The 25,727-nt window shown below is 47.8% G+C and overlaps 1 protein-coding gene across 1 annotated transcript in view; it reads left to right on the top strand.

The window, feature by feature from the left end:
* Window positions 1-25,727, top strand: part of NCAPG (non-SMC condensin I complex subunit G) — a 239,049-nt gene that overhangs the window by 113,566 nt on the left and 99,756 nt on the right. Inside the window, exons 9-10 of the mRNA XM_063921442.1 lie at window positions 1,628-1,751; window positions 20,879-20,968. Of these exons, the coding sequence (XP_063777512.1) occupies window positions 1,628-1,751; window positions 20,879-20,968 (214 nt within the window). The remainder of the gene's footprint in view (window positions 1-1,627; window positions 1,752-20,878; window positions 20,969-25,727) is intronic.

Genomic DNA, 25,727 nt, shown 5'->3' on the forward strand with positions numbered 1-25,727 from the left:
GTTTTAGTTGCCTCCGCCGTGTTTTAATACGCTCGTATGTAAAATTTCACGATCTTCGCTTGTAAACTGTGGGTTTGTATAGAAAGACAGAAGGACGGATTTTTGCTTTTATATAGTAGATTGTCTGTTAATGTGAACTTTTGTTTGTATTATGATGAATTCTGGTTATATTGGTGTCTTATGCAGACAGTATAAAATACATTGAAGCATAGCAGCTTCTACTTCACTTGCCTGACTCCCTTAAATTGCTGAAACTCCGCTTTGACGTCCAATGGTTCACTAACTCTGACAACTTAGGTATCAGTATTACTGTACCAAATCATACTGCCAACTATCTAGCCCCTTATCGCACACAGAGAAGGGCCTCTCCCTCCAGCACAAACATTACATTTACCACGTGGGCCAAAAATGAACATCTCCCAAGGTGATTATACCTCTTCCAGACACTCCCCATACCTGTGCATATAATCCACTCCCTTCAAACCTCCTGCTCCCTGTCTGTCTGGAATGATAAAACTACATGCATAAACTGGCACTTGCTATCCAAACCGATCTACGCATGGGGCTTGGGTTGGCCTGATTTTCATAGATACTAATTTGCGATGCCTCACATCTGAGTGAAATGCTGGCCTGGCACTCCATAAACCAAACATTGGGTCGATCTGGAAACATACTTGGTAGTTGCATGCCCTCTCTTGCATATGCCTTGGCTTTTATCCATATGCAGGCCCAACTCTGCACAGTTGCATTAACACTTTCTAACTGGGATAGAGTAAATTTCTCACTCTGCCTTTCCGCCTATTCATCCCCTATGGATCCACCCTTCGTTTTCATAATGCCAGCACTCTGATGTGGATTCCACTTGGTCCTCTCGGGGTATTACCAGGGCCATCACGTAGAGAGATGGAGCCTTGAGCTATATCGCCATTCTACCCCAGTCACATCTACTTTCTACGCCCAACGGACGAGCCTGGAAAATAGACCAAGGCTGCAAATTTATACAGTCCAAAACTCAAATCCTCAATCTGTCAACATCTAAACAAGATACCTCATGAAGTTCTAGATAGATAGAAGACCTGAATAAGATGTACCCTGGTGCTCCCATCCCTGTTGGAGGGAATGTGGCCGACTAGGCACCTTTTTTCGCACTTGGTGGTTATGTCCCGAAATCAACACATTTCGGTCTATTGTTGCATCTCTGGTAACTGCTGTTAGATGACACTGCTTATCCCAAGCACACCTATTACTCTGCCTTCCAATCCCCCATCTCTCCAAACACACTGTCAAATTGATTCTACACTTTGCATGTGCATCAAGATACCAAATTGCACGAATTTGGGAAAAAAAATTGGTCCACTTGCTATAGTCCTATCCCATAGGATAAACTATGAAAAACTTATTTGACAATTTCCCATAATATAGCACCACTCATAAGGTGTCTGCAATTTGCCACTAAAACAGGGTTACACTTTTCATTTCTAACCTGAATAGTAAAGTTAGGGTCTGTAAGAAGTGGGCATCTGTAAAAAGTTGGGAAGCCCGGTGGTATCAGATGACTGTTATGTTACTTAAGGTAACTGTGTGTGTGTGTGTGTCTATGGAATTTATGGCTCTTTATTCTTGCCAGGAAACGTCTTCTTGCTGTCTTACAAGAAATACTCATCATGCCTAATGTTCCAACATCCTTTATATCCTCTCTGGTGGAAATTCTGCTCAGTATTCTCAAAGACGACGACCGCAAAATTTTATGTGTATGTATCTGACATTTTTTGTAAAGTATTACTTGTTTTGGTTGTAATTTCTGTGTGTTTTTTTAAATGCTTCTGCATTGTTTTACATTTTCTCTAACATGGACTGAATACTGTGATGCACATAAATATGACTTTATCTGGCTATTCTGTCTCCAGTGATCAACTGACACAAAATGGGATCCGTTGTTTTTTTAGGCAGGGTACTCTCCATATGTTGGAAGATGTCCAATACATGAGGGATAAATAACATTTACCTTCAATGTACCATGTTGTTTTTAAATAGAATTCGTGCTAATTTTGCAGCACTTTCTGGAGAATATTTAGTGGTTTGCGTCAGTCCCTGCCCCAGCGGAGCTTACCACTTACATTCCCTACCAACTACCAAAATGCACATGGGCTTGCAAATCTAAGGATCATTTCTGTCACACCTCAGTGGTGAGGGAGATAGTTAAAATTCCATACAGATAGTTCACTGGTTGAAATCAATCAATATTTATGCTGTGGAAATTGGTGGTTGGGAAGGAAGGGAAAGGGGGGTGGGTTCAGAGAGGGTAGGTGTTTGGGTGTGAGCTCCAAGCTCCGTTACCCTTGTTTTTACTTTAGGGGGGAAATTCCTCAACTACAGGGTTCCTGGGAGTTTCTATTTGAAGTTTTGGGATGCATGTAAAAATGTAAAAGGCAAGTTCAAGGCTTATAGTATAGAGCGACTGAATGTAACCCTTGCTGTCAGTAATCTGGTACCTGAAGCTCTCTTTGCCCTTTTGCCCACATGTTGGCTTTGTAGGTTCTCTTTTTGTTAACGATCAGATGACCAGGAAACAAAATAGCAATTCCCGACCACACCATTGAAACGGTTACTCGTCGTTGGGTACAGTTCAGGTCCAGGCAATGTACTGCTGAGCATCATCACTATGTTTGGCTGCCTATTACAGTAGTCTGCTCACCTCTATGGAATGGCACGTTGCGGCCATCGCCGCTGATTGAATCACTCGCGTTGATAGCTGGGCTGCAAGTATTTGTGCAGGGTGCTGGAGCACAAGACTGACATATACTTAACTAATATAAATTTCTGGTCAACCTAAGACCTGAATGTGGTTGACCTCAATGTATTAAGCAGTAGGATGGGGTTTAGGGGGAAATTTATCAAGCCTCCTAAAGGGTGAAAAAGTAGAGAAGCTGCCTATAGCAACCAATCATATTACAGGTTGAGTATCCCATATCCAAATATTCCGAAATACGGAATATTCCGAAATACAGAATTTTTTGAGTGAGAAAGTGAAACCTTTGTTTTCTGATGGCTCAATGTACACAAACTTTGTTTAATACACAGTTATAAAAAATATTGTATTAAATGACCTTCAGGCTGTGTGTATAAGGTGTATATGAAACATAAATAAATTGTGTGAATGTACACACACTTTGTTTAATGTACAAAGTTATAAAAAATATTTGCTAAAATGACCTTCAGGCTGTGTGTATAAAGTGTTTATCGAACATAAATGCATTCTGTGCTTAGATTTAGGTCCCATCACCATGATATCTCATTATAGTATGCAATTATTCCAAAATACGGAAAAATCCGATATCCAAAATACCTCTGGTCCCAAGCATTTTGGATAAGGGATACTCAACCTGTATAAATAACATCGATCAAGTACATTCCATAAAGTAACAGGTAGTAGCCGATTTGGTAACTATGGGCGATTTCTCCATTTATTCACTTCACCAGGAGATGTCCAAGCATTTGGTTTGATTTTCTGCAAACATTGGAGCTGATTGTTAGCTGCAGTACTTATCGCAGCCTTAACATGGATTTCTGCTCATACCCTCCTGAGGTGCAATCAGAAATCCGCATTAACTAGTGTTTCCGGGACTTGTAGTGGGCCTACAGCGGGCAGTAACTGCATAGATCTGGCCATTTAGCTCGGTAGCTATGGCTTATCGCACACCTAATTAAATTGGCCCCATTGTTTTTCTCTAACGTCCTAGTGGATACTGGGGAAAGGTACTTAGTACTGTGGGGTTTAGATCGGGTCCATTGGAGCCATGGCACTTTAAGAAATGAATAGTGTGTGCTGGCTCCTCCCCTCTATGCCCCTCCCCAGACTCTGTTTAGAAAAATGTGCCCTAGGAGCTGGGTGCACTCTTAACAAGCTCTCCAGAGAGTTTTCCTCAGAAATTTATTTTAGTTTGTTTTTTTTCAGGTGCACTGGTTGGCAACCAGTCTGCCTGCTTCGTGGGACTTAGGGGAGGGGGGACCGAACCAACTTCCTAAAGAGTTAATGGTTTGTATCCCCGCTGACAGGACACTGAGGTGCTGATCTCATACCCGCATGCCGCCACCCCTAAACAAATGCTGAAGACCATGGTGCGGTGAGTACAGACACCGGGGTCCCATTAGTGGGTCCCCAGTGACCAGTTGGCGGCATGAAGGGACGGTGTTCACGGGCCGCGGCGCCCACCGTACTGGTGAGTAACAAAAAAAAATGGCTTTCTGCCTCTTTTCTCTGACGTCCTAGTGGATGCTGGAAACTCCGAAAGGACCATGGGGAATAGCGGCTCCGCAGGAGACTGGGCACAACTAAAGAAAGCTTTAGGTCACCTGGTGTGCACTGGCTCCTCCCACTATGACCCTCCTCCAAGCCTCAGTTAGATCTTGTGCCCGGCCGAGGTTGGATGCACACTAGGGGCTCTCCTGAGCCTCTAGAAAGAAAGTATAGAATTAGGTTTTTTATTTTCAGTGAGACCTGCTGGCAACAGGCTCACTGCAGCGAGGGACTAAGGGGAGAAGAAGCGAACCTGCCTGCTTGCAGCCAGCTTGGGCTTCTTAGGCTACTGGACACCATTAGCTCCAGAGGGATCGACCGCAGGCCCAGCCTTGGTGTTCGGTCACGGAGCCGCACCGCCGTCCCCCTTACAGAGCCAGAAGCAAGAAGAGGTCCGGAAAAGCGGCGGCAGAAGACATCAGTCTTCACCAAGGTAGCGCACAGCACTGCAGCTGTGCGCCATTGCTCCTCATACACACTTCACACTCCGGTCACTGAGGGTGCAGGGCGCTTGGGGGGGGGCGCCCTGAGCAGCAATAAAAACACCTTGGCTGGCAAAAATACCACAATATATAGCCCCAGAGGCTATATATGTGGTAAATACCCCTGCCAGAATCCAGTAAAAAAGCGGGAGAATAGGCCGCGGAAAAGGGGCGGAGCTATCTCCCTCAGACACACTGGCGCCATTTTCTCTTCACAGTGCAGCTGGAAGAAAGCTCCCCAGGCTCTCCCCTGTAGTTTTCAGGCTCAAAGGGTTAAAAAGAGAGGGGGGGCACTAAATTTAGGCGCAATATTGTATATACAAGCAGCTATGGGGGAAAATTCACTCAGTTATAGTGTTAATCCCCACATTATATAGCGCTCTGGTGTGTGCTGGCATACTCTCTCTCTGTCTCCCCAAAGGGCTTTGTGGGGTCCTGTCCTCAGTCAGAGCATTCCCTGTGTGTGTGCGGTGTGTCGGTACGGCTGTGTCGACATGTTTGAGGAGGAGGCTTATATAGTGACGGAGCAGATGCCGATAAATGTGATGTCGCCCCCTGTGGGGCCGACACCAGAGTGGATGGTTAGGTGAAAGGTATTAACCGACAGTGTCAACTCCTTACATAAAAGGGTGGATGACGTAACAGCTGTGGGACAGCCGGCTTCTCAGCCCGTGCCTGCCCAGGCGTCTCAAAGGCCATCATGGGCTCAAAAACACCCGCTCATTCAGATGGCAGACACAGATGTCGACACGGAGTCTGACTCCAGTGTCGACAAGGTTGAGACATATACACAATCCACTAGGAACATCCGTGACTTGATCCCGGCAATAAAAAATGTGTTACACATTTCTGACCTTAACCTCTAAAAATGGGTTTTTATGTTTGGGGAGAAAAAGCAGGCAGTGTTTTGTTCCCCCATCAGATGAATGAATGAAGTGTGTGAAAAGCGTGGGTTCCCCCTGATAAGAAACTGGTAATTTCTAAAAAGTTACTGATGGCGTACCTTTTCCCGCCAGAGGATAAGTTACGCTGGGAGATATCCCCTAGGGTGGATAAGGCGCTCACACGGTTGTCAAAATAGGTGGCACTGCCGTTTTAGGAACGGCCACTTTGAAGGTACCTGTTGATAAAAAGCAGGAGGCTATCCTGAAGTCAGTATTTACACACTCAGGTACTAGACTGAAACCTGCAGAGCGTGCTGCTGCAGCGTGGTCGGTGACCCTGTCAAACATACTAGTTTGCTAACATGAGAACATATTAAAGACGTCGTCTTATATATGAGGGATGCACAGAGGGATATTTTGCCGGCTGGCATCCAAAATGAATGTAATGTCCATTCTGTCAGGAGGGTATTAGAGACCTGTCACTGGAGAGGTGATGCTGACTTTAAAGGGCGCATAGAGATTCTGCCTTATAAGGGTGAGGAATTATTTGGGGATGGTCTCTGGGACCTCGTATCCGCAGCAACAGCTGGGAAGAAATATTTTTACCTCCGTTTTCCTCACAGACTAAGAAAGCACTGTATTATCAGGTACAGTCCTTTCGGCTTCAGAAAAGCAAGCGGGTCAAAGGCGCTTCCTTTCTGTACAGAGACAAGGGAAGAGGGAAAAAGCTGCACCAGTCAGCCTGTTCCCAGAATCATAATTCTTCTCTCGCTTCCTCTGAGTCCACAGCATGACGCGGGGGCTCCACAGGTGTAGCCAGGTACGGTGGGGGGCCGTCTCAAAAATTTCAGCGATCAGTGGGCTCGCTCACAGGTGGATCCCTGTTTCATTCAAGTAGTATTTCAGGGGTACAAGCTGGAATTCGAGATGTCTTCCCCCCGCCGTTTCCTCAAATATGCCTTGCCGACAACTCCCTCAGGCAGGGAGGCTGTGCTAGAGGCAATTAATAAGCTGTATTCCCAGCAGGTAATACTTAAGGTGCCCCTACTTCAACAAGGACGGGGTTACTATTCCACACGGTTTGGGGTACCGAAACCGCATGGTTCGGTGTGACCCTTTTTTATATTTAAAATCCTTGAACACATACATAAAAAATTCAAGTTCAAGATGGAATCGCTCAGGGCGGTTATTGCAAGCCTGGACGAGGGGGATTACATGGTATCCCGGGACATCAAGGATGCTTACCTGCATGTCCCCATTTACTATCCTCGCCAGGAGTACCTCAGATTTGTGGTACAGGATTACCATTACCAAGTCCAGACTCTGCCGTTTGGACTGTACATGGCACCGAGGGTGTTACCAAGGTAATGGCCGGAATGATGATACTCCTTCGAAAAAGGGGAGTTTTAATTATCCCGTACTTGGACAATCTCCTTATAAGGGCGAGGTCCAAGGAGCAGTTGCTAGTCGGGGTAGCACTATTTTGGAAAGTGCTACAACAGCGCGGTTGGATTCTAAACAGTCCAAAGTCACAGCTGGTTCCTACGACACGTCTACTGTTCCTGGGGATGGTTCTGGACACAGACCAGAAATAAGTGTTTCTCCCAGAGGAGAAAGCCAAGGAGCTGTCATCTCTAGTCAGAGACCTCCTGAAGCCAAAACAGTTATCGGTGCATCATTGCACGCGAGTCCTGGGAAAAATGATAGCTTCCTACGAAGCAATCCCATTCGGCAGGTTCCATGCAAGAACTTTTCAGTGGGACCTGTTAGACAAGTGGTCCGGATCACATCTTCAGATGCATCGGCTGATAACCCTGTCTCCAAGGACCAGGGTATCTCTACTGTAGTGGCTGCAGAGTGCCCATCTTCAAGAGGGCCGCAGGTTCGACATACAGGACTAGGTCCTAGTGACCATGGATGCCAGCCTTTGAGGCTGGGGGGCAGTCACACAGGGAAGAAAACTTCCAGGGACTTTGGTCAAGTCAGGTGACTTCCCTACATAAATATTCTGGAACTGAGGGCCATTTACAATGCCCTGAGTCAGGCAAGGCCTCTGCTTCAAAACCAGCCGGTCCTGATCCAATCAGACAACATCACGGCAGTCGCCCATGTAAACCAACAGGGCGGCACAAGAAGCAGGATGGCGATGGCAGAAGCCACAAGGATTCTCCGATGGGCGGAAAATCATGTGTTAGCACTGTCAGCAGTGTTCATTCCCGGAGTGGACAACTGGGAAGCAGATCTTCTCAGCTGACACGACTTCCACCCGAGAGAGTGGGGACTTCATCCAGAAGTCTTCCAAAGGATTGTACACCATTGGGAAAGGCCACAGGTGGACATGAAGGCGTCCCGCCTCAACAAAAAGCTATAAAAGATATTGCGCCAGGTCAAGGGACCTTCAGGCGATAGCTGTGGACGCTCTGGTAACACCGTGGGTGTACCAGTCGGTTTATGTGTTCCCCCCTCTGCCTCTCATACCAAAGGTACTGAGAATAATAAGAAGGCGAGGAGTAAGAACGATACTCGTGGTTCCGGATTGGCCAAGAAGAGCCTGGTACCCAGATCTTCAAGAAATTATTTCAGAGGACCCATGGCCTCTGCCGCTCAGACAGGACCTGCTGCAGCAGGAGCCCTGTCTGTTCCAAGACTTACCGCGGCTACGTTTTGATGGCATGGCGGTTGAACGCCGGATCCTAAAGGAAAAGGGCATTCCGGAGGAAGTCATTCCTACGCTGATTCAAGCCAGGAAATATGTAACTGCAAAACATTATCACCGCATATGGCGGAAATATTTTGCTTGGTGTGAGGCCAAAAAAGGCCCCAACAGAGGAATTTCAACTAGGTCGATTTCTGCATTTCCTACAAGCAGGAGTGTCTATGGGCCTAAAATTAGGCTCCATTAAGATACAGATCTCGGCTCTGTCGATTTTCTTCCAGAAAGAATTAGCTTTAGTACCTGAAGTTCAGACATTGTAAAAGGAGTGCTGCATATTCAGCCCCCGGTTGTGCCTCCAGTGGCACCTTGGGATCTCAACGTGGTGTTGAGTTTCTTAAAATCACATTGGTTTGAACCACTAAAAACCGTGGATCTAAAATATCTCACGCGGAAGTGGTCATGTTATTGGCCTTGGCTTCGGCCAGGCGTGTATCAGAATTGGCGGCTTTGTCATATAAAAGTCCTTATCTGATTTTCCATATGGATAGGGCAGAATTGAGGACTCGTCCCCAGTTTCTCCCTAAGGTGGTATCAGCTTTTCACTTGAACCAACCTATTGTGGTGCCTGCGGCTACTAGGGACTTGGAGGATTCCAAGTTACTGGACGTAGTCAGGGCCTTGAAAAATTATGTTTCCAGGACGGCTAGAGTCAGGAAAATTGACTCGCTATTTATCCTGTATGCAGCCAACAGGCTGGGTGCTCCTGCTTCTAAGCAGACTATCGCTCGCTGGATCTGTGACACGATTCAGCAGGCGCATTCTGCGGCTGGACTGCCGCATCCTAAATCAGTGAAAGCCCATTCCACAGGGAAGGTGGGCTCATCTTGGGCGGCTGCCCGAGGGGACTCGGCTTTACAACTTTGCCGAGCTGTTACTTGGTCAGGGGCAAACACGTTTGCAAAATTCTACAGATTTGATACCCTGGCTGAGGAGGACCTTGAGTTCTCTCATTCGGTGCTGCAGAGTCATCCGCACTCTCCCGCCCGTTTGGGAGCTTTGGTATAATCCCCATGGTCCTTTCGGAGTTCCCAGCATCCACTAGGACGTCAGAGAAAATAAGATTTTACTCACCGGTAAATCTATTTCTCGTAGTCCGTAGTGGATGCTGGGCGCCCATCCCAAGTGCGGATTGTCTGCAATACTTGTACATAGTTATTGTTAACTAAAGGGTTTTTGTTGAGCCATCTGTTGAGAGGCTCAGTTGTATTTCATACTGTTAACTGGATATAGTATCACGAGTTATACGGTGTGATTGGTGTGGCTGGTATGAGTCTTACCCGGGATTCAAAATCCTTCCTTATTATGTCAGCTCGTCCGGGCACAGTGTCCTAACTGAGGCTTGGAGGAGGGTCATAGTGGGAGGAGCCAGTGCACACCAGGTGACCTAAAGCTTTCTTTAGTTGTGCCCAGTCTCCTGCGGAGCCGCTATTCCCCATGGTCCTTTCGGAGTTCCCAGCATCCACTACGGACTACGAGAAATAGATTTACCGGTGAGTAAAATCTTATTTTAATGCATTTTCCATGAAGCCAGTATAAAATTTAAGCTGAGGGACCGCACACCATTAAGGGGGCGGGGCTTCCCGGAGAGCGGGACCAGAGACGAACTGCGACATTTCCTACTGCTGTTACGGAGACTGCTCCTCAAAAGAGCCACTAAACCACCCCTGGTACGGGGGGTTTTTAGTGAAGGGGGGAGCATATAAACAGCAGTTCACTGCTGTGAGGTACATTATACTCATACCCAGCGGAGCACGGCTCTATCTGAGGTGGTGTGCTGGTCCCGATTTTTCTCTATCTCTCCCCATTCGAGGTCTAGGTCACTGTTACATAGGGATGCCATGCATTACTTTTATTATTATTATTTTCTCTATCGTCCTAGTGGATGCTGGGGTTCCTGAAAGGACCATGGGGAATAGCGGCTCCGCAGGAGACAGGGCACAAAAAGTAAAGCTTTTCCAGATCAGGTGGTGTGCACTGGCTCCTCCCCCCATGACCCTCCTCCAGACTCCAGTTAGATTTTTGTGCCCGGCCGAGAAGGGTGCAATCTAGGTGGCTCTCCTAAAGAGCTGCTTAGAGAAAGTTTAGCTTAGGTTTTTTATTTTACAGTGAGTCCTGCTGGCAACAGGATCACTGCAACGAGGGACTGAGGGGAGAAGAAGTGAACTCACCTGCGTGCAGGATGGATTGGCTTCTTGGCTACTGGACATTAGCTCCAGAGGGACGATCACAGGTACAGCCTGGATGGTCACCGGAGCCGCGCCGCCGGCCCCCTTGCAGATGCTGAAGTTAGAAGAGGTCCAGAATCGGCGGCTGAAGACTCTGACAGTCTTCTAAAGGTAGCGCACAGCACTGCAGCTGTGCGCCATTTTCCTCTCAGCACACTTCACACGCTGTCACTGAGGGTGCAGGGCGCTGGGGGGGGGCGCCCTGGGAGGCAAATGTAAACCTATATACTGGCTAAAAATACCTCACATATAGCCCCCAGAGGCTATATGGAGATATTTAACCCCTGCCAAACTTCACTAAAGAGCGGGAGACGAGCCCGCCGTAAAAGGGGCGGGGCCTATCTCCTCAGCACACAGCGCCATTTTTTCTCTCACAGAAAGGCTGGAGAGAAGGCTCCCAGGCTCTCCCCTGCACTGCACTACAGAAACAGGGTTTAAACAGAGAGGGGGGGCACAAATTGGCGATATAAATATATATATAAAGATGCTATTAGGGAGAAACACTTATATAAGGTTGTCCCTATGTAATTATAGCGTTTTTTGGTGTGTGCTGGCAAACTCTCCCTCTGTCTCTCCAAAGGGCTAGTGGGGTCCTGTCCTCTATCAGAGCATTCCAGGTGTGTGTGCTGTGTGTCGGTACGTGTGTGTCGACATGTATGAGGACGATGCTGGAGGAGGCGGAGAAATTGCCTGTAATGGTGATGTCACTCTCTAGGGAGTCGACACCGGAATGGATGGCTTATTTAGGGAATTACGTGAGAATGTCAACACGCTGCAAGGTCGGTTGACGACATGAGACGACCGACAAACAATTAGTAACGGTCCAGGCGTCTCAGGAACACCGTCAGGTTTTTTTTTATAAAAAACGCCCATTTACCTCAGTCGGTCGACACAGACACGGACACTGAATCCAGTGTCGACGGTGAATAAACAAACGTATTCCTCATTAGGGCCACACGTTAAGGGCAATGAAGGAGCTGTTACATATTTCTGATACTACAAGTACCACAGAAAAGGGTATTATGTGGAAGTGAAAAAACTACCTGTAGTTTTTCCTGAATCAGATAAAATAAAATGAAGTGTGTGATGATGCGTGGGTTTACCCCGATAGCAAATATTGGCGTTATACCTTTTCCCGCCAGAAGTTAGGGCGCGTTGGGAAGCACCCATTAGGGTGGATAAGGCGCTCACACACTTATCAAGTGGCGTTACCGTCTCCAAATACGGCCGCCCTCAAGGAGCCAGCTGATAGGCAGCTGGAAAAATATCCTAAAAAGTATATACACACAGACGGTGGTTATACTGCGACCAGCGATCGCCATCAGCCTGGAGATGCAGTGCTGGGTTGGCTTGGTCGAATTCCCTGACTAAAAATATTTTATTGATATAGAGCATTTAATAGGATGCATTCTATATATATGTATGCGAGATGCACAGAGGGATATTTGCACTCTGGCATCAAGATAAGTGCGTTGTCCATATCTCCCAGAAGATGTCATGGACACGACAGTGGTCAGGTGATACAGATCCCATACGGCACATGGAAGTATTGCCGTATAAAGGGAAGGAGTTATTTGGGGTCGGTCCGTCGGACCTGGGGGCCACGGCCACAGCTGGGAAATCCAACCTTTTTACCCCAAGTTACATCTCAGCAGAAAAAGACACTGTCTTTTCAGCCTCAATCCTTCCGTTCCCATGTGGGCAAGCGGGCAAAAGGCCAGTCATATCTGCCCAGACATAGAGGAAAGGGAAGTAGACTGCAGCAGGCAGCCCCTTCCCAGGAAAAGAAGCCCTCCACCAGTGGGGGGTAGTCTCAAGAGTCTCAGCGCGCAGTGGGATCACTCGCAAGTTGACCCCTAGATCATACAAGTATTATCCCAGGGGTACAGATTGGAGAGTCGAGACATTTTTTCCTCGCAGGTTCCTGAAGCCTGCTTTACCAACGGCTCCCTCCGACAAGGAGGCAGTATTGGGAAAAAATTCACAAGCTGTATTTCCAGCAGGTGATAATCAAAGTACCCCTCCTACAACAAGGAAAAGGGTATTAGTCCTCCACACTATATTGTGGTACTGAAGCCAGACGGCTTGGTGAGACATAGTCTAAATCTGAAATCTTTGAACACTTACATAAAAAGGTTCAAATCAAGATGGAGTCACTCAGAGCAGTGATAGAGAACCGAAAAAAGGGGACTATATGGTGTCCCTGGACATCAAGGATTACCTCCATGTCCAAATTTGCCCTTCTCAACAAGGGTACCTCTGGTTCGTGATACAGAACTGTCAATATCAGTTTCAGACGCTGCCGTTGAATTATCCACGGCACCCCGGGCCTTTACCAAGGTAATGGCCGAAAAGATGATTCTTAAAAGAAGAAAGGCATCTAAATTATCCCTTACTTGGACGATATCCTGAAAGGGACAAGTTTCCAGAGAACAGTTGGAGGTCGGAAAAGAACTATCTGAAGTAGTTCTACGACAGCACGAGTGGATTCTAAATATTCCAAAAATCGCAGCTGTTTTCCGATGATACGTCTGCTGTTCCTAGGAATGATTCTGGGCATAGTCCAGAAAGAGGTATTTCTCCTGGAGGGGAAAGCCAGGGAGTTATCCGACCTAGTCAGAAACCTCCTAAATCCAGGCCAAGTATCAGTGCATCAATGCACAGGAGTCCTGGGAAAAATGGTGGCTTGTTACGAAGCGATTCCATTCGGCAAATCTCACGCAAAAACTTTTCAGGGGGATTTGCTGGACGAATGGTCCGGATCGCATCTTCAGATGCATCAGCGGATAACCCTGTCTCCAAGGACAAGGGTGTCTCTTCTGTGGGGGCTGCAGAGTGCTCATCTTCTAGAGGGCAGCACATTCAGCATTCAGGACTGTGTTCTGGTGACCACGGATGCCAGCCTGAGAGGCTGGGGGACAGTCACACAAGGAAGAAATTTCCAAGGAAGTGTGGTCAAGTCTGGAGATTTCTCTCCACATGAATATACTGGAGCTAAGGGCAATTTACGATGCTCTGAGCCTAGGAAGACCTCTGCTTCAAAGTCAACCGGTGCTGATCCAGTAGGACATCATCATGGCAGTCGCCCACGTAAACAGACGGGGCGGCACAAGAAGCAGGAGGGCAATGACAGCAAGGATTCTTCGCTGGGCGAAAGATCATGTGATAACACTGTCAGCAGTGTTCATTCCGGGAGTGGACAACTAGGAAGATTTCCTCAGCATAAATGAATTCCACCCGGAAAAGTGGGAACTTCATCTGGAAGTTTCCACATGTTTGTAAACCGTTGGGAAAGACCAAAGGTGGTTATGATGGCGTCCCACATGAAGCGCCAGGTCTAGAGACCCTCAGGCAATAGCTGGGACGCTCTGGTAACACCGTGGGTGTACCAGTCGGTGTATGTGTTCCCTCCTCTGCCTTTCATACCCAGTGTATGGAGAATGATAGGAAGGAGAGGAGTAAGAACTATACTCGGGGTTCCGGTTTGGGCCAAGAAGAACTTGGTACCCGGAACTTCAAGAGATACTAGAAAGGATCTTGATTCAGCAAGAATCATGTCTATTCCATGACTTACCGCAGCTGCGTTGACGCCAGGGCGGGTGAACGCCGGATCCTAAAGGAAAAAGGCATTCCGGAAGAGGTCATCCCTACCCTGGTCAGAGCCAGGAAGGAGGTGACCGCACAACATTATCACCGCTTAGGTGAAAATATGTTCCATGGTGTGAGGCCAGGAAGGATCCACGGAAGAATTTCAACTAGGTTAATTCCTACATTTCCTGCAAGCAGGAGTGTATATGGGTCTCAAATTGGGGTCCATTAAGGTTCAAATTTCGACCGGTCGATTTTCTTCCAGAAAGAAATTGGCTTCAGTTCCTGAAGTCCAGAAGTTGTTAAGGGAGTACTGCATATACAACCCCTTTTTGATGTCTCCAGTGGCACTGGGCGATCTCAACGTAGTTTGGGATTCCTAAAATCACATTGTTTTAAACAACTCAAATCTGTGGATTTGATATATCTCACATGGAAAGTGACCATGCTGTTGGTCCTGGCCTCGGCCAGGCGAGTGTCAGAATTGGCGGCTTTATCTCACAAAGCCATATCTGATTGTCCATTCGGACAGAGCAAAGCTGTGGACTCGTCCCCAGTTTCTCCCTAAGGTGGTGTCAGCGTTTCACCTGAACCAGCTTATTGTGGTGCCTGCGGCCACTAGGGACTTGGAGGACTCCAAGTTGCTGGATGTTGTCAGGACCCTGAAAATATAGTTTCCAGGTCGGCTGGAGTCAGGAAATCTGACTTGCTGTTTATCCTGTATGCACCCAACAAGCTGGGTGCTCCTGCTTCTAAGCAGACTATTGCTCGTTGGATTTGTAGTACAATTCAGCTTGCACATTCTGTGGCAGGCTTGCCACAGCAAAAAATATGTAAATGCCCATTACACAAGGAAGGGGGGCTCATCTTGGGCGGCTGCCCGAGGGGTCTCGGCATTACAACTCTGCCGAGCAGCTACGTGGTCGGGGGAGAACACGTTTGTAAAATTTTACAAATTTGATACCCTGTCAAAAGAGGACCTGGAGTTCTCTCATTCGGTGCTGCAGAGTCATCCGCACTCTCCCGCCCGTTTGGGAGCTTTGGTATAATCCCCATGGTCCTTTCAGGAACCCCAGCATCCACTAGGACGATAGAGAAAATAAGAATTTACTTACCGATAATTCTATTTCTCGGAGTCCGTAGTGGATGCTGGGCGCCCATCCCAAGTGCGGATTATTCTGCAATACTTGTACATAGTTATTGTTACAAAAATCGGGTTATTGTTGTAGGAAGCCGTCTTTCAGAGGCTCCTTTTGTTATCATACTGTTAACTGGGTTTAGATCACAAGTTGTACGGTGTGATTGGTGTGGCTGGTATGAGTCTTACCCGGGATTCAAAATCCTCCCTTATTGTGTACGCTCGTCCGGGCACAGTACCTAACTGGAGTCTGGAGGAGGGTCATGGGGGGAGGAGCCAGTGCACACCACCTGATCTGGAAAAGCTTTACTTTTTGTGCCCTGTCTCCTGCGGAGCCGCTATTCCCCATGGTCCTTTCAGGAACCCCAGCATCCACTACGGACTCCGAGAAATAGAATTATCGGTAAGTAAATTCTTATTATTATTATTATGGTGTATTTGCACAAATATGTCTGAAAACAAATCTGTGTGTACTTCATGTAAGGTTACTTTTACACCTTCACAGGATTCTTGAAGGTGTACCCAATGCTCGCTACCATCACAAGATAGCAATACAGATCCTGAGTGGGTGGAGTCATTTAAAGCGTTAATTGGAAATATAAATTCTGAGTTAGCCACTGCTAAACAGGAAAGACGGATATTGAGACAGTCCAAAGACACTTTAATGTTTGCTTCAAAGGTTGACCACAGACCGGCTCCTCAGCCCCGTCTGGTGGTCTCTTAGAAACGCACTCTCCCTCAGGTGTTAGTCTGACTCTGAATCTGAGACTCCAGAGTGGGACGAGGGGGAGTTAGACGTGGAGGAAGAAGGTTCCTTGTCACCGGGAGTGGAGGCCCTCATTTATGCTATTAGGGAGGTGCGCCACATTCCAGATAAAGTATCAGATCCTGTGGAGGAATTACATTTTAACGTGAAACCGAAATCCTCTGCCACCTTTCCTGTTTTTGAAGGAGATAAATTCCCTCGCTAAGGAAGCATGGGTAAACTCTGACAAAAAGTTTATCCCTAAGCGGGTACTATTTTCCTTTTCCTGCGGAGGATAGGAAGGTTTGGGAAAATCCACCGATGGTGGATTTTCTGTGTCCAGGCTGTCCCGTAAACTGGTACTATCTGTACCTGGGGCTATATCCCTAAAAGAGCCAACTGACCGCAAAATTTAAACTACTCTCAAGTCAATCTATACGGCGCGGGTGTAGCTCAAAGTCCTACTGTAATCTGTGGGTGGATTTCTAGGGCCCATAGTAAAATAGTCTGATACTGTCATTACAGGAAGTGATACGCTGCCACAAGAGAATATCGTTATGCTTATGCATCATATCCAGGATACGGCAAATTTTATGAGTGAGGCTGTTAAGGAATTGAGTATCATTCATGGCCGTACCACGGCTATGGTGGTTTCTGCTCGCAGAGCTTTGTGGTTGCGTCAATGGTCAGCGGATGCTGATTCCAAATAAGGGAGTAGATAGCCTTCCATTTACAGGAGAGGCATTGTTCGGGGAGGAACCAAACAAGTGGATATCTCAGGCGACGGCAGGTAAGTCCACATATCTGCCGTCCGTGGCACCTCCTGCTAGACGTCCCTATCCGGGATCCTCTTTACAGTCCTTTCGTGTGGCCAGGTTCAGAGGTAGAGCCAGAGGGGCCTCCAATGCTGCTAGAGGAACTCGTGGGAAGTTCTGTAGACCAGAGGCTGTTGGAAACTCGAAGCAGGCTCCCAGATCTGCTTCTGCGAAACCCATCGCATGACGGTTAGTCCCAGCAGAAGGGCAGTTTCCAGGTGGGGTCTCGCCTGCAACACTTCGCCCATATATGGGCGGAGTTCTGCCGGGATCCTTGGGTGAGGGATCTCATATCCTAGGGGTACTAGCTGTAATTTCCAGGAGTTACCACCTCACAGATTCTTCAGGTCATACTTACCAGCTTCACCTGTAGCAAGAATTACATTACAAGAGGCCATTCAGAAACATCTTTCCATGGGAGTTGTTGTTCCAGTGTCTCCTCCGCTACACACACAGGGATTTTACTGAAGTCTCTTTGTAGTTCCAAAATCGGACGGTTCGGTTCGACCGATATTGAACCTCAAGTCTTTGAACCCTTATCTGTGAGTGTTCAAATTCAAGATAGAATCACTAAGAGCGGTGATATCCGGTCTGGAGGAGGGGGCGTTTCTTGTCTCTCTTGATATCAAGGATGCGTACCTGCATATCCTGATATGGCCTCCTGATCAAGCGTACCTGCGCTTTTCGGTACTGGATCAACATTACCAGTTTCAGGCCTTACCCTTTGGTCTATCCATATCTCCAATGGTGTTTACGAAAGTCATGGGAGAGATGATGCTTCTATTGCGCATGATGGGAGTCAACATAGATCCATATCTGGCTGATCTCCTGATAAAGGCGGTGTCCAGGTAACAGCTGTTGCACAGCATCGATTTAACGACTCATCTGCCTACGGATCATGGTTGGAGCCTAAATTTACAGAAATCTCACCTGGAGCCGTCTCAGAGAATTCAGTTTCTGGGAATGATCCTGGATACGGGGTTGCAGAAGGTATACCTTCCGATGGACAAGGCTTTAGCTATTCAAACTATGGACGCTCGGTCCTAAGACCACGCAAAGTGTCGATTCATCTTCGTATTCGATTGCTGGGCAAGATTGTGTCTTCATTAGAGGTGATTCAGTACGGCAGGTTTCATGCAACGCCGTTCCAGCTGGATCTGTTATACACTGGTGCATGTGTAGATGAGAATCCGACCACTTGTCTAACACTATCGCCGAGAGCAATGATTTCCTTGCTGTGGTGCTTACAGATCTCCAATCTGGTGGAGGGTTGGAGTTTCAATACACAGTCTTGGACTTTTCTGACGATGGATGCCAGCCTTCGGGGTTGGAGGGCTATGACCCAAGGGGCCCAGTTCCAGGGGCAGTGGTCGAGCCAGAAAGCAACACTTCCAATCAACATCCTAGAACTCAGTGCAATTTACAATGCTCTTTTCCAGGCCTCTCCTCTCCTTCAGAATCAGGCCATCCAGGTACAGTTGGACAATGCCACAGCGGTGGTGTACATAAACCGACAAGGAGGAAAAAGAAGCAGGGCAGCAATGAGAGAGGTGTCAAGGATATTCCTCTGGGCAGAAGCCAACGCAAGAGTCATCTCAGCCATATTCATTACAGGGGTGGGACAATTGGGAAGCGGACTTCCTCAGCAGGCACGACCTCCATCTGGGGGAATGGGGCCTTCACCCTCAGGTGTTTCAACAACTGGTTCACTAGTAGAGTTGTCCACAGATAGACCTGATGGCGTCTCGTCTCAACAGGAAACTCAATTGTTACTGTTCCAGAACGAGGGACCCACTGGCGACGGCGGTGGACGCCCAGACAGCTCAGTGGTCTTACCAGTTCGTGTATCTGTTCCCTCCAATTCCTCTCATTCCAAGAGTACTAAAAAGACTCAAAAAGGAAATAGTCCAGTCAATTCCAATTTGCGCCCAAATTGGCCTCGAAGGGCCTGGTATGCGGACCTCCTGGCAATGTCTCTGGAGGATCCATGGCCGCTACCATTGATAAAGGATCTGCTTCAGCAAGGACCATTCGTCTATCCAGACTTACAACAGCTATGTTTAATGGCATGGAGGTTGAGAGGGAGATTTTGATGAGAGAGGGTCTCCCATGCTTGTATCCACCATGATTCAGGCTCGTAAGGTGGTCACGTCTACACATTACCACCATATCTGGAAGAAATATGTTTCCTCCTATGGAGTTTCGCCTTTGCCGGTTTCTGCTCTTCCTGCAAGCAGGAGCGGATTTGGGCCTACGTTTGGGCTTTATCAAGGTTCAGATTTCGTGTCTCTCGATTTTCTTCCAGAAGCAATTGGTGGGCTTGCCGGAGTTACAGACCTTCTTGAAAGGAGTTCTCTACATACAGCTGCCGTTTGTCCCTCCCACAGCTCCGTGGGATCTCAACGTGGTTTTGGCTTTTCTCCAGTCGGACTGATTTGAACCCTTCAATAAGGTGGACTTGAAATATCTGACATGGAAGACTGTCATGTTGCTGGCTTTAGCATCTGTCAGCCGTGTATCAGAATTGAGGGCCTTATCATGTAAGAGTCCATATTTGATTTTTCATGAGGACAGAGCAGAGTTTAGAACTCGCCTGCAGATTATGCCAAAGGTAGTGTCGGCTTTCCATGTGAATCAACCAATAGTGTTTCCAGTTTTGAACGACACTTCTGTTGCTCCAAAGTTCCTGGATGTGGTGAGGGCTTTGAGATTTTACGTCAAGAGGATTGCTGCTCGTCATAGGAAATCTGACTCGCTTTTTCTCTTTTTATGGTGCAACCAAGATTGGTCGTCCTGCTTCTAAACAGTCCATTGCTCGTTGGCTCAGGTTGACTATCCAACAAGCCTATACTTCGGCAGCACTGTCGACTTCTATTCAGGCCCACTCCACGAGGTCGGTGGGCTCTTCCTGGGCGGCTGCTCGGGGTGTCTCTGCATTACAGTTGTATCGAGCGGCTACTTGGTCTGGTTCGAACACACATTTGTGAAATTTTATGTGTTCGACACCTTGGCCAGGGATGACCTAAAGTTTGGCCAGGCGGTTTTACAGGGTTCTCAGCACTCCCACCTGTCCTGGGAGCTTTGGGACTTCTCCACAGTACGAAGTACCTTTCCCCAGTATCCATTAGGACGTTAGAGAAAATAGGAATTTGGTACCTACCGGTAATTCCTTTTCTCGTCGTCAGTAGTGGATACTGGGCGCTCGCCTCGGTGCTTCATTCCTGTTTACTGGTTATAAGTGTTTGGATTAGAACTGCTGTTGCTGTCCCTGTTCCACGTTTGGTTAGCGTTGCTATCCTTGTTGTAATAGCGTTGCTTTCCTCTGTTGTGGTTAGCTCTGCGGTTTCTATTGTTGTGTGTTGGTTCCTTACCACACCGCTTGTTGGACATACTTTGAGAGAAGGATATACACATCTCCTAGGGCACAGTTTTCCTAGACTGAGTCTGGGCAGGGGCATGGAGGGGTGGAGCCAGCACACACTATTCATTTCTTGAAGTGCCATGGCTTCAATGGACCCGATCTATACCCCACAGTACTAAGTACCCTTCCCCAATATCCACTACGGACTACGAGAAAAGGAATTACAGGTATGTACCAAATTCCAATTTTTTTCTCTTTCTTAATGCTGAGAAGTAATTGCCTTTAATAGTTTGCTGTCTTCAATAGAGATGCAACATTTGTTTCAGCATAGTAACCGTACTGATCATTGCCTCCTAATTCTGTTATATATGTAAGAGTTCTAATTAGTGTTTTCAGATTTACGTCATCCAAATCTGCTGGAGTTAGAAGAACTTGCAAGTTTATTTTTCACCAGTAGGGAGCAGCAGATATTTGCAAATGCCCTTATGACTGGTTGGATATACATTTGTATCTATTATGTTTTCTTTTCTTTTTCTCTTGTGGTCCCCTCTTAGTTATGCTATATTGTTGTAGTATCTAATGTAATTCTAGCTTTTCTTTAATAAACCTTTTTCCATGTACTTATAGGTAGCAGAAATAATTTCGGAACTGCGAGAGCCAATCATCACTGTAGATAAGCCTCCAGACCTTGTGGAATCTAGGAAATTGCAAGTAAAGGCAAGTTATGCTAACAATTAAATGTAGTGTATTCCTCTAACATAGTGAAGCCAACACTTCACACTTCTAGTTGTAGGAAAGGTTGTGGTACTAAGATCATAAAGAACGCTGATTTGCAGCACTGTGTTGTACCGTTTCTTCCAGCATGTACACACGCTGGACATTCCAGGACAGCTGCAAAATAATAGGATCAATACAATTTGTAGTGCATTCCGTTGTGAGAATTTGCGGCTTAAAAATTGTGCGCAATGTGGATAATTTTCATGAAGCGCACTCGCATAATTCTTGGGGGTCCCGATATTGTTGCGCATTAATCTTGCAAGGCACGGCCTGGGTGAAGTGCATGAATTAGTAGGGAAATCACCCTGAACCCTCAAAAACTGTCAGTTAATGTAACAGAAAATTATAGAAGGCTGCTACTGGCCATAAGCAAAGTATTGGAGGCTCTTAAAATGTCAAATTACTGTTTGTTTTTCTCTTACGTCCTAGAGGATGCTGGGGACTCCAAAGGGACCATGGGGTATAGACGGGATCCGCAGGAGCTTGGGCACACTGAAAAGACTTAAACTGGGTGTGAACTGGCTCCTCCCTCTATGCCCCTCCTCCAGACCTCAGTTAGACACTTTGCCCAGGACTGACTGGACACTCACTAGGGGAGCTCTCCTGAGTTTCTCTGGAAAAGACTTTTGGTAGGTTTTTTATTTTCAGGGAGTCCTGCTGGCTACAGGCTCCCTGCAGCGTGGGAGTGAGGGGAGAGAAGCAGACCTACTTCTTCTTAGTTTAAGGGCTCTGCTTCTCGGCTACTGGACACCATTAGCTCCAGAGGGTTCGATCACTTGGTGCGCCTAGCTGCTTGTTCCCGGAGCCACGCCGTCACCCCCCTCACAGAAGCCAGAAGAATGAAGCCGGGTGAGTATTAGAAGAACAGAAGACTCCAGGACGGCAGAAGACTTCAGTAACCAGGTACAGCGCAGCGGTAACGCTCCGCTCCATGCTCCCACACACACTTTCTCCATCGGCACTCACAGGGTGCAGGGCGCAGGGGGGAAGCGCCCCGGGCAGCATGTTACTGATGTCTGTGGGGCCGGCAGATGCTTTTTCGGTGCCTCGGCACCGTTTTCGGGACCCCCGCCGGCATTTTCAATATTTTAAACTTGGCGTGCTGAAGCGCGCCGGGAGGGGGCGGAGCTTAGCCGCGCGGCTCACAGGCGCCATTTCTCCTCACACACGGCGTGTAGGAAACGCTGGTCCGGGACCTCTACAAGCTCCACTACAGTAACGAGGAGCTTATCGGGGGGGGCACAGTTGGTGGTGCTGATTTATTGTTATTGAGGCAGCGCTGGTACATATATTCGTTGGGGGGATATATGGGCGCTGGGGTGTGAGCTGGCATACTCCCTCTGTGTTTCACTATCCAGGCTTCCTTGTGGGCCTGTCCCCTGGCTGAGACATTGTGTCGGTGGGTCGATACTCCGTGTCGACATGTCTGAGGCTGAATGTTATTCACCGGAGGAGGTTATTGGGGGGGCAGATGCGGGTCTTTAGTTGGCTCTGTCGGCGCAGCCGACACCTGATTTACTTGCATTGTTGAATACAGTTAATTCTAATGTGGCTTCGTTATCAAAGATGTTAGATAAATCTGAGTCACAGACACAGGTGTGGAAAAAATCCATGGAGGATGCTTTGTTGCAGGTACAGACCCCTTCGGGGTCAGTAAATCGGCCGTTTACTCAAGTGGTAGATACTGATACCGACACGGATTCTGAGTCCGATGTCGACTTCACTGAGGCTCCTTTACATCCAAGATTAGTTAAGAGTATTCAGTACATGATTGTGGCTATAAAGGATGTGTTACACATTTCTGAGGAACCTACCGTACAGGAAACAAGGATTTGCTTGTTTAAAGAAAAAAAAACCCTGAGGTGCAGTTTCCCCCCTCTCATGAGATGAATACTCTTTGTGAAAAGGCTTGGGAGTCGCCGGACAAGAGGTGGCAGATTCCCAAGAGGATTTACATGGCGTATCCTTTCCCCTCTATTGATAGGGGGAAATGGGAGGCGTCTGCAAATGTTGATAAAGCTTTATCTCGTTTGTCTAAGAAGGTGGCGCTTCCGTCTCCTGATACGGCAGCTCTCAAGGATCCGGCGGATCGCAAGCTGGAGATTCTCTGAAGTCCATTTTCACTAATACGGGTGCATTGCTCAGACCTGCTGTGGCGTCGGTATGGGTGAGTAGTGCTATTGCTAAATGGGCTGAGAATTTAGCTGCTAATATGGATACCCTTGATAAAGATACTGTTCTTTTGACTCTTGGTTATATCAAGGACGCTGCAGATTACCTGAAGGATGCGGCGAGGGATGTTGGTCTCTTGGGGTCAAGAGCCAATGCCATGTCGATTTCGTCCAGGAGGACGCTGTAGATACATCAATGGAATGCTGATGCCGATTCCAAGAGAGCTATGGAAGCTTTACCCATCAAAGGTAATGTCTTGTTTGGGGACGGCTTGGCTGACCTGGTTTCTACCGCGACTGCGGATAAGTCGTCTCTTCTTCCCTATGTTCCCACACAACACAAAAAGGCACCACATCAGCAGATGCAGTCATTTCATCCGAATAAATACAGGCGAGGAAAAGGTTTGTCCTTTCTCGCTTCAAAAGGTAGAGGAAGGGGAAAGAAGTCGCCTGCAGTGTCAGGCGCCCAGGACCAGAAGTCCGCCCCTGCCGCTACCAAGTCCACCGCATGACGCTGGGGCTTCCCTGGGGGAGTCCGAACCGGTGGGGGGGCCGTCTGCAGTTCTTCAGTCGGGTCTGGGCTCAATCAGGCCTGGACCCTTGGGTCCTAGAGATTGTATCTCAGGGTTACAGGCTGGAGTTTCAGGAGACGCCCCCTCACCGGTTTTTCATGTCGGCTCTGCCAGTGTCCCTTCCGGACAGGGAGGTGGTGCTGGCAGCAATACAAAAGTTGTGTCATCAGAGGGTCATTGTTCCCGTTCCCCCGTCTCAACGGGGGGAGGGGTTCTACTCGAGCCTTTTTGTGGTGCCGAAACCGGACGGTTCGGTCAGACCGATTCTGAACCTTAAGTCCCTCAATCCATACTTGAAGGTTTTCAAGTTCAAGATGGAATCTCTTCTAGCAGTTATTGCCAGCCTAGAAGGGGGGGGACTTTATGGCGTCAGTCGACATAAAGGATGCTTACTTACACGTCCCGATATATCCTCCGCATCAGGCTTTCCTAAGGTTTGCGGTACAGGATTCTCATTACCAATTTCAGATGTTGCCGTTTGGGCTTTCCACGGCCCCGAGGATTTTCACCAAGGTCATGGCAGAAATGATGGTTCTCCTTCGCAGGCAAGGGGTTACAATTATCCCATACTTGGACGATCTCCTGATAAAAGCGAGGTCCAAGGAATGGTTGCTGAGGAGTGTAAATTTGGTGCTGTTGGTGCTGCGACAGCACGGTTAGGTGCTAAATTTGCCAAAATCTCAGTTGATTCCGACCACTCTGCTGTCTTTTCTGGGAATGATTCTGGACACGGAGTTACGGAGAGTATTTCTTCCAGAAGAAAAAGCTCTAGAACTGCAGTTGATGGTCAGGGAACTTCTGCGGCCGAAGAGTGTGTCCATCCATCACTGTACTTTTTGTTTTGGTGGAAAATGGTTGCAGCGTACGAAGCCATTCCGTTTGGCAGGTTTCATGCCCGGGTGTTTCAGTGGGATTTGCTGAGCAAATGGTCCGGGTCTCACCTGCACATACACCGGAAGATAAGTCTATCTCCCAGAGCCAGAATTTCTCTCCTGTGGTGGCTACAAAGTTCTCACCTCCTAGAAGGACGCCGTTTCGGTATCCTGGACTGGGTACTTCTGACAACAGATGCAAGTCTCCGGGGCTGGGGTGCTGTCACCCAAGGAGGAAACTTCCAGGGGAGATGGTCGCTCCAGGAAGCGTCTCTCCACATAAATGTTCTCGAGTTAAAAGCCATTTACAACGGCCAGCTACAAGCAAGAAGCCTTCTTCAGGGTCGATCTGTCCTGGTACAGTCGGACAACATCACAGCGGTGGCACATATAAACCGTCAAGGCGGAACAAGGAGCAGAGCGGCAATGGCGGAGGCCACAAGAATCCTTCACTGGGCGGAACAACTCGTGAGCGCCCTGTCAGCAGTCTTCCTACCGGGAGTGGACAACTGGGAAGCGGATTTCCTCAGCAGACACGATCTCCATCCGGGAGAGTGGGCTCTTCACCAAGAGGTTTTTGCAGAAGTGACAAAGCGTTGGGGAATTCCGTTGATCGACATGATGGCGTCTCGTTTCAAGAAGAAGCTCCCGAGGTATTGTTCCATGTCAAGAGACCCCCAAGCCAGTGCGGTGGACGCCCTGGTGTCTCCGTGGGTGTTCAAGTCGGTGTATGTGTTCCCTCCACTTCCTCTCATTCCAAAGGTACTGGGGATCATTCGTCGAGCAAGGGTTCAGGCGATTCTCGTCGTTCTAGATTGGCCATAAGGGCCTGGTATCCGGATCTTCAGGAATTACTTGTGGAAGATACTTGGCCGCTTCCTCTAAGAGAGGACCTGTTGTTGCAGGGTCCATGCGTGTTTCCAGACTTACCGCGGCTGCGTTTGACGGCATGGAAGTTGAGTGCCAGATCTTAGCTCGTAAGGGTATTCCCGGGGAGGTCATTCCTACTCTCATTAAGGCTAGGTAGGAGGTTACGGCGAAACATTATCACCGTATTTGGAAGAAGTATGTTTCCTGGTGTGAG

This window comes from Pseudophryne corroboree, chromosome 1, assembly GCF_028390025.1.
Source record: "Pseudophryne corroboree isolate aPseCor3 chromosome 1, aPseCor3.hap2, whole genome shotgun sequence".
In the NCBI taxonomy this organism is placed as follows: Eukaryota; Metazoa; Chordata; class Amphibia; order Anura; family Myobatrachidae; genus Pseudophryne; species Pseudophryne corroboree.